The 13,901-nt window shown below is 46.3% G+C and overlaps 1 protein-coding gene across 1 annotated transcript; it reads left to right on the top strand.

The window, feature by feature from the left end:
- Positions 1-5,355: 5,355 nt before the first annotated feature.
- On the top strand, positions 5,356-11,332 carry LOC122924974 (gastrula zinc finger protein XlCGF26.1-like). The gene is made up of 2 exons (XM_044276521.1): positions 5,356-5,393; positions 8,461-11,332. Exons 1-2 carry the CDS (start codon positions 5,360-5,362, stop codon positions 9,744-9,746), a joined length of 1,320 nt encoding a protein of 439 aa, XP_044132456.1. The 5' UTR covers positions 5,356-5,359; the 3' UTR covers positions 9,747-11,332.
- Positions 11,333-13,901: the final 2,569 nt, after the last annotated feature.

Below are 13,901 nucleotides of genomic sequence, written 5' to 3'. Positions count from 1 at the left end.
ACAGATTCCTCCCCCCCTCCCCTAAACGGTGCCATCCACAGATTCCTCCCCCCCCCTCCCCTAAACGGTGCCATCCACAGATTCCCCCCCCCTCCCCTAAACGGTGCCATCCACAGATTCCCCCCACCTCCCCTAAACGGTGCCATCCACAGATTTCTCCCCCCCCCTCCCCTAAACTGTGCCATCCACAGATTCCCCCCCCCCTCCCCTAAACGGTGCCATCTACAGATTCCTCCCCCCATCCCCTAAACGGTGCCATCCACAGATTCCTCCCCCCCCTCCCCTAAACGGTGCCATCCACAGATTCCTCACCCCCCCTCCCCTAAACTGTGCCATCCACAGATTCCTCCTCCCCCTGACGCTCACAGGAAAACATTTAAAAACGAATCAGTAACCTAAACTTTATTCATTGGTGATGTCTTTACTGTATACCTTACTCTGTCTTTCAGCTTCGGTAACAGCAGGCAGTGCGGGCGGGCGGCGCTCACTCACGGACGTCACGCGCCTGCTCCTCCCACTAGGCGGCGCAGGCGCGTGACGTCAGTGAGTGAGCGCCGCCCGCCCGCACTGCCTGCTGTTACCGGAGCTGAAAGACAGAGTAAGGTATACAGTAAAGACATCACCAATGAATAAAGTTTAGGTTACTGATTCGTTTTTAAATGTTTTCCTGTGAGCGGCGGGGCCCTGTCACCATGGGAACGCCTGGGGGTTAGAATATACCATCGGATTTGTGTTTTCACGCTCTCACTGAGAGCGTGAAAACTCAGATCCGATGGTATATTCTAACCCCCAGGCAAGCGTCCCCGTCACCATGGGAACGCCTGGGGGTTAGAATATACCATCGGATCTTCTGAGTATACCGGAGGCAGATGAGACTGATGGGACAAGGGGCAAACAAGGCATTTTGCCGCCCCATTGGCAAGTGCCGCCCTAGGCAAATGCCTTGTTTGCCTCGTGATAGATACGCCACTGCCTAACTCCAGAGACTTCAAGTATGAGGAAAAGAAAATCCAAGCACAGACGATGTATATCTTTCTGTCAGACTCTGCCTGATGACAATCCTGATCATATCTGCACTCTCAGCCTGTAGAGGAAGCTTCCGTTACTGTTAATCCCCAAGGCTTCTTATCATAGTTCCTTGGACAGTTAGTGAAAACTGTTTGAGGAAATAAAGTCCTATGCACAAAAGACATAGAAGAGAAGAGCATTCTTGGTCGTCAGCATCTGATGAACCTATAGAACCTATCTCTTTTAATAATTCAGAGTCTTCTGACTTTGATTCTGATCAGGGGAAGAGAAGTACAGTGGTCTCTCATGATACAATGGCCTCAGAATACAATATTTTCATGGGTCTTTTCTGACCCATCGTAAGTTGAAACTCGACATACAATGCCTCAGACTCAGATCCAACCAATCAAGACCACTTCTCTGGTAAAATAGCTGTATTAGTTGCTAGTTAGCAGCTAGTCCCGAATGTTATATATAAAGACTTGTCTTATCTGTCTTAGTTATCTGCTTATTATTCTTAAATCTTCATTTTCTCTCATTTTTGGAACTGATTACTCAAGTTACAATGGTTTCAACATACAATGGTTGTCCTGGAACCAATTAATATTGTAACTTGTGGGACCACTGTATATTTTCCACAAATAAGATACATAAAAAAAATTAAAACAGCAAAGAAAACTGTAGCGGTGGAAGAAAATAAGGTGCCTAGAAGTGGCAAACATAGCTTCTGTTTTTAGGAAATAGAAGAGGCTATCTCCCAGAAGAAAGTCTTCTCTAATACCAGGCAATGGCTCTGACACCAATCCTCTGGTGCGAGACAGATTTCCATAACTTCTTTCCATCCAAGCTGGCTGGAATCCACCAGAGTGTAACAGCGGCTGCTGTATGCTGCTTTTCCCCTGCTTACCGGTGGTCCTGGGCGCCGTGCTCAGTGGTGATTCTTCCGTTCACCGCTGCAGTCCTGGGCTCTGTCGTGTACGTGCTGTGGTTCTGAGGATACTGCTCCACAGTTTCCACTCAGCACTGGCCCCAGCATGCTAGCTGCTGGTTTCTTGTTACACTGCCCTAGGGGTGGGGCGCATCACTCCCTGGGCTGCATGAGTTGGGTCATGTGACTTAACTGACCAACCCTGGCTCTCCTACATATACTAAAGTGGCTCAGCCCCCTTCTTATGTGCCTCAGTGTCAAGGTCCTTGTGTTTGCTAATCTCCTGATACGTGTGCTCCTGACTTATACCTCGTTCCAGGATTCTGCTACCCGACTGATCCCTGCCTGCTTGCCTTGACTCTCCTGTTGCCGAATCAGATTTCCTGACCTTTTCCTATGCCCTGACCTTTTGTCTGTCTGACTACGCCTCTGCCTCATCCTTTGGTCCTGCACTGTTGCTCCTGGTAATGTCTTTGCCTGCTTGACTACACTTGCACTTCTAGTACCTACGCAGGTATCTCCTGGTCCGCCTGGACCAGCTGCCTCCTGTGCCTACCCTTCTCAAAAGGTAGCGACCTGGTGTTCTCCTCGGCAAAGTCTATCCCCACCATCAGGGGTACTGTGAAGAATTGAGGCGTTCACTTAGACAACACCCATAGAGGAGGTAGGACAGGTGGCACAGTGGGTTCACACCAGCTGGTTCGTGACACACAGTTCATTGGGTCCTATCAACCAACAGGTGGGGGTATCCTCTGGAATTTGCTACTACACCTCTGTCAAGATTTCGAATAAGTCAAGACTCAAATCCTCATGTTGCTCTACTGTGCGACAAAGGACCAATAGGAAGAGTTCCCCGGTAGGCACAAGGGAGGACTTCTATTCTCCATAGACCTAAGAGAACTCAACAAGACACTACAAAAGAAAAACTTCTGAATGGAAATTCTCAGGTTCGTCATTGCTTTCATTCAACTGAGAGACTTTAACAGCGTCCTCGGTGCGACACTGTCCCCCAGCTCGCTGCCACGGTTCAGGGCTCCGTGCTCACCTGTGATCATGATCTGTGCTTCCCTGTCTCTGCTGCTGCTCTGGAGATTCCGCTCCGCAGCTTCCAGTCTCCCTGAACGCTGCCTGTGCTCGGCTTCTGTACGCATCACTCCTTGGGCGGGGCTGTGTTGTGTCAGGTGATTCCATTGAGGAATCCTGGAGGTATTTAGTGGCTCAGCCCTCTACCCAAGAGCCTCAGAGTCAAGGTCCTATCCTGTGCAATTGAACTGTTACTTATCAAAGAACTACAACCCACAGCATGTCCAGACTGTTGTATTTTAGAGAACTACAACCACCAGCATGTCCAGACCATTATGATATCAGAAAACTACAACCCCCAGCATGCCCAGACCATTATGATATCAGAGAACTACAACCCCCAGCATGTCTAAACAATAATATATTACAGGAGAGAACTACAACTCTCATAATGTAAAACACCAAAAAAGAGTTACTATCATGAATATCTCAGATGGAGTTATTCGTATATCACCTATAAAAGCTTCCACACAAGAGGTTGTCATACTCAATAATCTCTTTATTAGATATCCATCAGCGGTATATCATAAAAACATGTACACGAAAGCAGATACCATAGAAAGACGATGGTGTTAACAGACATTTATATAAAAACAGAGAAAAGACTCCAGACCAAATTAGGGACTAGTACCCCCCCCCCCCCCCCCACCCACAGGTCTAGCAGTTTCAGTGAGGTGGGGTTTTTGTCAGGGATACACACAGGGCAATTAGAAGCGAGACACATGAGCCGGTCAGGCTATGAGACCCTGAGTGTCGCCCCGCACCACACAGACTGCAGGGAGAGAGAAAACAAGTTAAAATGCATAAATCCAGCAAAATACATTCCTTACTGACCCTGGTCATTTCACATGACCACAACTACAGATGACCCCGCCCCTTCACTGATCACATGATGGTGACATCATCACAGGTCCTACACCCCCTCCTCTCCCCACTGCTTAGCCCCGCCTCTTGATCACATGACGGTGACGTCACCCCAGGTCCTTCAGCTCTGGCAGTGCAGCAGACACTGGGCAGGTCCTGGTCGGTAGTCAGGGCTCTTGTTCTCTCTGGTATCAGCCATTCCTCCAGCCTGCAGGTAAGATGAGCTGTGAGTAGACAGTGTGGTGGAGAGCTCAGACATGTCACCTCTGGAGATTCTCCTCCATTACACACAAGGAATCCTTCTCTGCTCCTCAGCTTAGTATGATGGGGGAGGAGTAGTGGGGATAGTGGGGGTTGTCATCATTCACTGGCCCCTGACTGTCCTGGTGAGGGGCCCCTGCCTCCAGGAGGAGAATGAATGGAGCGGGGCCCGGTCTGAGCTCAGCTCTCTCCAGTCTCTTCTCTAGGAGTTCTGGACACAGCTGAACACAGCCCAGAGGTGGGACCTGCATCTATCAGACATTTATCTCCTGTGGAGCCACCAGAAATCTCCATGTCGGGGCCCCTGGAATCCATGTGGTGGGGGCTCTGAGAAGCGGGGCCCCTCCAGGCTCAGGGAGTGCGGTTCTGGAGGTGACATCTGGTCTTGTCCCCTGGATGATTTCCTCTCCTCTTCTCATAAAGGCGCCTGCAGTACTAGAAGCCTCCAGCTCCTCCAGTTCTCTCCTCTTCTCCTGAATGACCACCAAGGATGGACAGGAAGGAGATCAGCAGAAGAATATTAGACCTCACCTTGGAGATCATCTCCCTGCTGAGCGGAGAGGTAAATTTTTCTAGATTTCTCTCCTCTTTATTGTATTCTGTAACAAGTCAGACATCGGGAAGGAGAATCCATCATAGGAAGTGATAGGAAGAGTCCAGGGTCCTGGAGAACGGCCTCCAGACCTTCCAAGTGATGGAGAACCTGAAGATCACCCCCCAATATGGTGAGTGATGTGTCATGTGACCAGTGACCAATAGTCATGTTGTAGGAGCCATGAGAAGGTAAGTAGGCACGTTGTGCCAGAGGAGAGCACATGGCCCCTGAAGGGTTTATTCCCTAAGTGTCTCTCTCCATCCACAGGAGTACACAATAGTGAAGAAGACATCGGGGGACTGTGTGACTCCCATCATCCATCTCCAGGAGTCAGGAGGGCGGAGCAGGACCCCTCCCCCCATCACAGAGCCTCCCCCTCACCCCCTGATACATGAGCAGAAGATCCTAGAACTCACCCACAAGATGATGGAGCTGCTGACTGGAGAGGTGACACTGCTGGGAATGCTGGGAAATTCTCCAGTAACAGCACTGGAAGGGTCTGGGTGATGATGGTGTCATTGTGTTGTCAGGTTCCTATAAGGTGTCAGGACGTCACTGTCTATTTCTCCATGGAGGAGTGGGAGTATATAGAAGGCCACAAGGACCTGTACAAGGAGGCCATGATGGAGGAGCACCAGCCTCTTATATCACAAGGTAAGAGCCGTCATGTGCAGTGTATACATGTGTGTGCAGTGACATGTAATGGAGGAGCACCAGCCTCTTATATCACAGGGTAAGAGCCGTCATGTGCAGTGTATACACCTGTGTGCAGTGACATGTAATGGAGGACCACCAGCCTCTTATATCACAGGGTAAGAGCCGTCATGTGCAGTGTATACACGTGTGTGCAGTGACATGTAATGGAGGACCACCAGCCTCTTATATCACAGGGTAAGAGCCGTCATGTGCAATGTATACATGTGTGTGCAGTGACATGTAATGGAGGAGCACCAGCCTCTTATATCACAAGGTAAGACTCGTCATGTGCAGTGTATACACGTGTGTGCAGTGACATGTAATGGAGGAGCACCAGCCTCTTATATCACAGGGTAAGACCCGTCATGTGCAGTGTATACACGTGTGTGCAGTGACATGTAATGGAGGAGCACCAGCCTCTTATATCACAGGGTAAGAGCCGTCATGTGCAGTGTATACACGTGTGTGCAGTGACATGTTATGGAGGAGCACCAGCCTCTTATATCACAGGGTAAGACCCATCATGTGCAGTGTATACACGTGTGTGCAGTGACATGTAATGGAGGAGCACCAGCCTCTTATATCACAGGGTAAGAGCCGTCATGTGCAGTGTATACACGTGTGTGCAGTGACATGTAATGGAGGAGCACCAGCCTCTTATATCACAAGGTAGGAGCCGTCATGTGCAGTGTATACACGTTTGTGCAGTGACATGTAATGGAGGAGCACCAGCCTCTTATATCACAAGGTAAGACTCGTCATGTGCAGTGTATACACGTGTGTGCAGTGACATGTAATGGAGGAGCACCAGCCTCTTATATCACAGGGTAAGACCCGTCATGTGCAGTGTATACACGTGTGTGCAGTGACATGTAATGGAGGAGCACCAGCCTCTTATATCACAGGGTAAGAGCCGTCATGTGCAGTGTATACACGTGTGTGCAGTGACATGTTATGGAGGAGCACCAGCCTCTTATATCACAGGGTAAGACCCATCATGTGCAGTGTATACACGTGTGTGCAGTGTCATGTAATGGAGGAGCACCAGCCTCTTATATCACAAGGTAAGAGCCGTCATGTGCAGTGTATACACGTGTGTGCAGTGACATGTAATGGAGGAGCACCAGCCTCTTATATCACAAGGTAAGAGCCGTCATGTGCAGTGTATACACGTGTGTGCAGTGACATGTAATGGAGGAGCACCAGCCTCTTATATCACAGGGTAAGAGCCGTCATGTGCAGTGTATACACGTGTGTGCAGTGACATGTAATGGAGGAGCACCAGCCTCTTATATCACAGGGTAAGAGCCGTCATGTGCAGTGTATACACGTGTGTGCAGTGACATGTAATGGAGGAGCACCAGCCTCTTATATCACAAGGTAGGAGCCGTCATGTGCAGTGTATACACGTGTGTGCAGTGACATGTAATGGAGGAGCACCAGCCTTTTATATTACAGGGTAAGAGCCGTCATGTGCAGTGTATACACGTGTGTGCAGTGACATGTAATGGAGGAGCACCAGCCTCTTATATCATGAGGAGTGTCCTGTGCCATTATAAATTTGGGGTCTTCTTCATTTAGACACATATGGAGTAATTTACTTAGACTGGGGTTTTAGACTCCGCTATGAATAACCCTACGTTTGCGTTTGATGCGCCTAAGTTATGTAGAGGCGCCGGCAGTCACCAGCCTTAAATCTATGGCTGCCCTGTTGCCGGTGTAGATTTACATCATGTACACCAGAACACGGCGTAGAAAATGATAAATGAGAAGGACCGTCCTGTCTCCTTCCCCAATCGCTCCACCCTCCCTTTTTACTGGGGTACGTGATGTGGATGGGGAGGAATCTTTAACAGATTTCGGATTCAATCGGCTCTGGTTCCCTTTTTCTCAAGGTTGAACCATGTTTCATTCCGGTGCAATGATCAAAACCCAGAGAATAAAGATCATTTATAGCAGATTTTATACTAAACCGAGCTTGGCGTAAAAACATGTTGGATATGATACTTTTTATTCCATTTCCCATCATGGAAAAAAAAAATCATCAATAATTTATCTTTACCCCCAATTGACCTCTCTTAAAAGAAAGCCCTCATGTGGGTCCTTCAATAGAAACGGGAAATAGTTGTGTCTTGGAATAAATAAAAACACAAATGTGACTTTCTTTTGCATAGAATGTTTTTCTTGTGCAAAACTACTAAAATGTGAGAAATATTTTACTTTTGGTATTTCCGCATTCGACTTATAAAAGAAATGATCATTTTGTTTGAAAGCAAGTTAGTGAGCACAAATAACCTGCACAGAACAATGAGTGGTGCTGTTTTTTTCTTGTGTTGCCTAAAAAAAAAAAAGAATAAAATCTAAATAATAATTGACATGCATCCCACTGTCTACTTCCCCTAATATATGCACATATATGGCATTTTGTCATAAGGGGTTAAGTGACAACCAGGCCTGCCCAGTCTGCTTGTTAAGGGGTTAAAGATGTTTGGTTGTTGTGTTTTTTTCCTTCCTTTCGGAGCACTCCTGTCCTCAGCTCCATGATTATCAGGAAGCTCCTATGTCACATGTGATTATTGTACAGACACAGAGACGTCTCAGTGATGGTCACCTGCACTCACAGGACACTTCATTAGCTCCACCTTCTTAATTCTTGATAGGACCCTCGTTCCCCTTAGAACATCCTGAATTCTTAGTGTAATGGACCCAACAAGGTGCTGGAAACCTTTATTACAGGTTCTGGAAAGTGGTGATAGATCTTTTTATGTGAACTTGTATTAGGGATGTCCAACTGGAGGTGATAGGGAAAATATGTTGGTAAAGAGCAGGGCTGGGTGCCAGACATGATCGGGCTTTTCAAATATTTAGGTTTTATCAGGTCATATTTTACTTTTATGTAATAAAAGTCATGGCCAAGTGTAAACCATAATCCTGGACTTTGTCAGGAAGTTATAAAAAGCTTTATAAGTTTGCCTATGCTGTAGTTTGGGAAACAGAACACAAATTTCATTTTTTATCTTCACAGAAAACTTCAGTAAGAATTCTGCGGGAAACGTCATGTTATCACTAAATTATAAAGTAGAAGATGAAGACATCATGCAGCGCTCTTTAGGAGAAAACTTTAATGTACATCCAGGACTTCCCAGTACAGATCTGTCATATAATCCCCCTAATCATGAGGGACCTTCTCCTGACCACTCACAGATTGTTACCACAAATATAGGTCAGAAAGGGGGAAAAAGATTTAAGTATGGTAAAGAGTTTACAAAAGGAGGAATTCACACAGGAGAGAAACCATATTCGTGTTCAGAATGTGGGAAATGTTTTAAACAAAAACCAGGTCTTTTTGAGCATCAGAGAAATCACACAGGAGAGAAACCGTATTCATGTTCTGAATGTGGGAAATGTTTTACACGGAAATCAAATCTTGTTACACATGAGAGAATTCACACAAGAGAGAAGCTATATTCATGTTCTGAATGTGGAAAATGTTTTACACGGAAATCAAATCTCGTTACACATGAGAGAAATCACACAGGAGAGAAGCCATATATATGTTCAGAATGTGGGAAAGGTTTTTCACAACAACCAAGTCTTTTTAAACATCAGAGATGTCACACAGGTGAGAAACCTTATTCATGTTCAGAATGTGGGAAATGTTTTTCAGAAAAATCTAATCTTCTTAAACATAAGAGAGGTCACAAAGGAGAGAAGCCTTATTCATGTTCAGAATGTGGGAAATGTTTTACACAAAAGTTTACTCTTTTAAAACATCAGAGATTTCACACAGGAGAGGAACTATATTCATGTTCAGAATGTGGGAAATATTTTACAGATAAATCACATCTTGTTAATCATACGAGAATTCACACAGGAGAGAAACCGTTTTCATGTTTAGATTGTGGCAAATGTTTTATGAAAAAATCAGATCTTGTTAGACATCAGATGATTCACATGGGAGTGAAACCATATCCATGTTTAGAATGTGGGAAATGTTTTGCTCAAAAATCAAGTCTTGTTGAACATGAAAGGAGTCACACTGGCGAGAAGCCGTTTTCATGTTCAGAATGTGGAAAATCTTTTACATGGAAATCAAACCTTGTTAAACATCAGAAAATTCACACAGGGGAGAAACCGTATTCATGTTCAGAATGTGGGAAGTGTTTTACAGATAAATCCCATCTTATTATACATGAGAGACGTCACACAGGAGAGAAGCCATTTTTATGTTCAGAATGTGGAAAAGGTTTTACAGGGAAATCATATCTTGTTAAACATCAGAGAAGTCACACAGGGGATAAAATGTATTGATGTTTAGAATAAGAGAAGTCACACAAAAGTCAAGCCAATTTTTTGTTCAGAAGGTGGGTAATGTTTTACTAGGAAATAATTTCTGGTTAAACATCTGAGATGTCACACAGAGGAGAAACCATATTGATGTTCAGAATGTGGGAATTGTTTTAGACAGAACATAATCTTGTTAAAGTGGTTTTGTCACTTGTTGCTTTCCCGGCATGTCTGTTGCTTTGTGGGCCTGTTTCTGAGCTGGAGGGGCCAGAGCTTCTCCTTCTTATTGACAGCAGAAAGATCAAGTAAACCTTCCTGTTGCCTCTGCATGTGCGCACACACATGCGGGCCCCCATAGTTCCTGACTGCATTTGCATATAGAGATAACAGGGGGTCCGAGCAAGGTCGATGCCTGTCTCCTGATAGCGTTACTAGGAGACACATACAGTCACTCTGCCAGGCACTGTGGGAAACTTTCCAGGAGTCATTTTTCACAAGATGACAGAAGGTACTTGCGATCTGAATATTACACATCCAGGGCTTGCAAAAACCTGTTATACTTTATCCTGGTGGCATAACTGTATAGAACAGCTTCAGGGCTGCACTGCATGAGCTGTTCTATAGGAGGAACAAGGTCGGGTGTGGAGCTTATCCAAGAATATATACGAGGTGGCTGGGGACAGGAGCTAAAAACTACAATACATAGAGGTGACGAGAGTGAATTCACATGCACTGGCCTCTGTGTGGGCTGACTCCAGTGAATCTCACCCACCAGATAACTAGGATAATTTTCTCCTAGTGCGCAGGTGCAGCAACCGCAGAAGAGAAGCAACATAGAAAATAGAAGTATATTAGTGCTTGAAAATAGTTATAAACACATTAAGTATTAGGTGAGACAACCCCAAGAGAGAAGCTTTATTCATGTTCAGAATATGGAAAGCACTTTTCTGAAAAATCTAAACTTCTTTCAGGAGAGAAACCATTTTCACATATTAGGTTATTCATGTACCTTAAAGAGCCAATAAGAAAGTTTCGTTTTTGGGTGGAATTACCCATATCTTCCTGGTGATCAAATGGAGGAAAAGTATTGTGGATATTGTGAGAAGGGCATGGTTTGGGAGAACTGATATCTGCCTTGCAAATGGTTAAACTGTGAGTGGTAAGCCTTGGGTGTGTCTCTGTGAACTGAAAGGTTAACTCAGAAGCAGGGTTAATAGTCTGTTTTGTCTATTTTAACCATAGCTAACATAGACAGATTGTAAAATATGTACTGAGACCTGCTTTTACTGGAGTGAGTGAGGTTGGCAGTGGGACGCTCACTCCACCCGGGCTTTTGTCCTGGGCTACCATAGCCCATTGCTGAGAGTCACATGGGTCATTAGGGTCTAATTTAAAGCTCTGTGTAGAGCTGAGCAGTGTGGCCATACCTGGAGAAGCTGACTACTGAACTACAGACGGCATTGCATGTGCCACCCAATACTTACCCTTTGTACTTGTGGGCCGGGTAGCTAGTCCCATGTATAGTTAGGGACTGTTTTGTTGTATTAGCTACTGGCTCAGCCGAGTAGGGTTTTGTTTGTTCAAGCCTGTTTTGTTAAGACTATGCTTTTGTTGAAATATCTAAGTGAGAAATAAAAACACTTAAATTGGACTATATCCTGTCTGTGTCCCTGCTTCTTGCACATCTACCCAGTGTCTACCAGAGCGACCCCCCCCCCACCCCACATATGGTGGAGGATGCGGGCACTGGTGTAGTGAAGCATACACTGGTTCCATATTCTGGCTGTCAACAGCACTTAAGCAACAAGCTACAGCCATGGATGAGATAATAAAGCAGCTGGTTCAGTCCAACATACAGCAGCAAGAAACTAACCGACTGCTGGTACAGCAGATGACAGCACTGGTGGCTGCACAACAAAGGGCTGGTCCAGCGGTGCCAGAGCAAGATGCCAGGAGAGAATTCCGGAAAGCCATGTCTAAGATGACGACAGAGGACGACTTAGATTCCTTCCTGATGGGGTTTGAAAGAGTGGCCACCCGTAAAAGACTGACGCCAAGCCCCAGCAGGCCTATTTCGACTTAAGTGAGCAGGACGCCGGGGACTATCCTATGGTAAAAGCGGAGATTCTGGCCCGCTTGGGAGTCGACCTACACCTACGCGCCCAAAGAATCCATAGTTGGAGGTACCAAGAGGCTTTACCACCAAGGGCCCAGATGCACCACCTCGTCCACCTGGTCCGTAAGTGGCTTCACCTGGAGACATCAACCCCGGCCCAGATGGTAGAAAAGATTGTTCTGCTTTCTGAGGGCCTTGCCAGGTGAGATATAGCAGTGGGTAGGACATAGGGACCCAGCTGATGCCAATGCTCTGGTGGGGATGTTGGAGAGGTACTGAGCTACCCAAGCTCTCTGGAAGAAGGGCCCTCAATCCCAGGTCATCCCGAAGGCCCATGGTTCCCACAAGTTCCCAGGCCGGTGCAACTCCCCATATCAGGGTGATACCCCAGTTGGGGAGATTCCCACCTGTTGGTCCTGCCAGTAACCCGACCATATCGCGGCCAATTGTCCCTACAACCCCTAGTCTATGGACTGCAGCTCTGCCCAGAGGATGTCCCTTTATGCGGACCCGGTTTACATGGCTGCAACCCCAGACTCGGACAATGAGCTCCACCGGGCTCCAGGTGGTGGCCCTGTTGGACTCTGGAAGTCGGGTGACTCTAGTTAATGGGTCCCACATAGACCCTGGGACTGTCATACGCCGCACAGTCGGGGTTCTGTGTATTCATGGGGATGTAAAAGACTATCCTACTGCAGTTGTTGCCCTCCAGACCCCATGTGGAGAGAGACAACATGAGGTAGGGGTCATCATGAACTTGCCCCATTACCTAATTTTGGGACGAGACTTCCTTATGTTCTGGACTCTATGGTGGGGAAATCAAAGGTCGAGTAGCTCCCCCCAAGAGTACAAACCACAAAGACTGGTCAAGACATAGACCCGGAGTCCAACTACCTGGACTCTGGGGTTCATGCCATAGGGGTGACCAGTGGAGAAACTTATGTCAGCTCCGTATTTCCCCTAGATGTAATGGCTGGTGAGACTGAGGAGTTAGTAACTGGGCTGCAGTTGTCGGATTTGGAGGTATCCCGTGACAACTTCGGCACTGCACAGCTCCAGGACCCCACTCTGGTCTAGGCTAGGGAAAATGTTGTGATTAATGGGGTGACGCAGCACACCAACGCTAATCAGATATTTCCCCACTTTATGGTTGACCAAGAATTGTTATACCGGGTTGACAGACTGTGGGGTGAGACCTGGGAGCAATCGCTGGTACCCCAGCCTTATCGTCAAACGGTCCTGGTATTAACCCATAAACATGTGCTCGGGTGGGCACCTAGGCGTCATAAAAACGCTGGACCTCAATCCTGCAGCAGTTTTATTGGCCAGGGGTATACAATGAAGTTAAACGGTATTGTGAGTTCTGTCTCAAATGCTAATTGCATGCTCCTATGGCACATTTACGGAGTCCGCTGGTACCTCTACCCATTATCAAGGTCCCGTTTGAAATAATTGCCATGGACTTGGTAGGTCCATTGGTTAAGTCCGCCCGGGGGCATCAGCATATACTGATAGTGATGGACTACACTACTGATTATCCTGAAGCCATCCCCCTGCGGCACACATCGGCAAAGCTCATAGCTAAGGAGCTATTCGCCATGTTTTTCCAAGTAGGTCTACCCAAGGAGATCCTTAAGGATCAGGGTACTCTGTTTATGTCTAAAGTCTATAGTCTATAATGGCATCTGAGAATATAGATTTAGTGGCTGTTACTGAGACATGGTTCAATGGGAGTAATGACTGGGATATAACAATACCAGGGTTCTCTCTATATAGAAAAGACCTAGTATGTGAAAGATAGCATAAAATCTAATTTAATACAAGTTAGCAAGACCAATTTAGAGTCAGTTTGGGTTACCTTGCAGTTTGATCATCATAAGGTAACTTGTGTAGGTGTGATATATAGACCACCTAGCCAAGTCAAAGAATTAGATGATCTACTAGTTGAGGAAATAGCTAAAATGACATTGAAAGGGGAAGTTATCATTATGGGAGACTTCAATCTTCCTGATGTAAATTGGAAAACCAAAATAGCTAGTTCTGCCAGGAGTACAGATATTCTA

This window comes from Bufo gargarizans, chromosome 1 (genome assembly GCF_014858855.1).
Source record: "Bufo gargarizans isolate SCDJY-AF-19 chromosome 1, ASM1485885v1, whole genome shotgun sequence".
Lineage (NCBI taxonomy): Eukaryota > Metazoa > Chordata > Amphibia > Anura > Bufonidae > Bufo > Bufo gargarizans.
The sequence above is the reverse complement of the archived record's forward strand: the minus strand, read 5'-3'. Positions and strand labels throughout refer to the sequence as shown.

Coding starts and splice junctions, on each gene's coding strand:
- LOC122924974 (XM_044276521.1), top strand. CDS start 5,360: ATGATGGAGGAGCACCAGCCTCTTATATCACAAG. Junction 5,394..8,460: donor CCAGCCTCTTATATCACAAG/GTAAGAGCCGTC, acceptor TTATCTTCACAG/AAAACTTCAGTAAGAATTCT.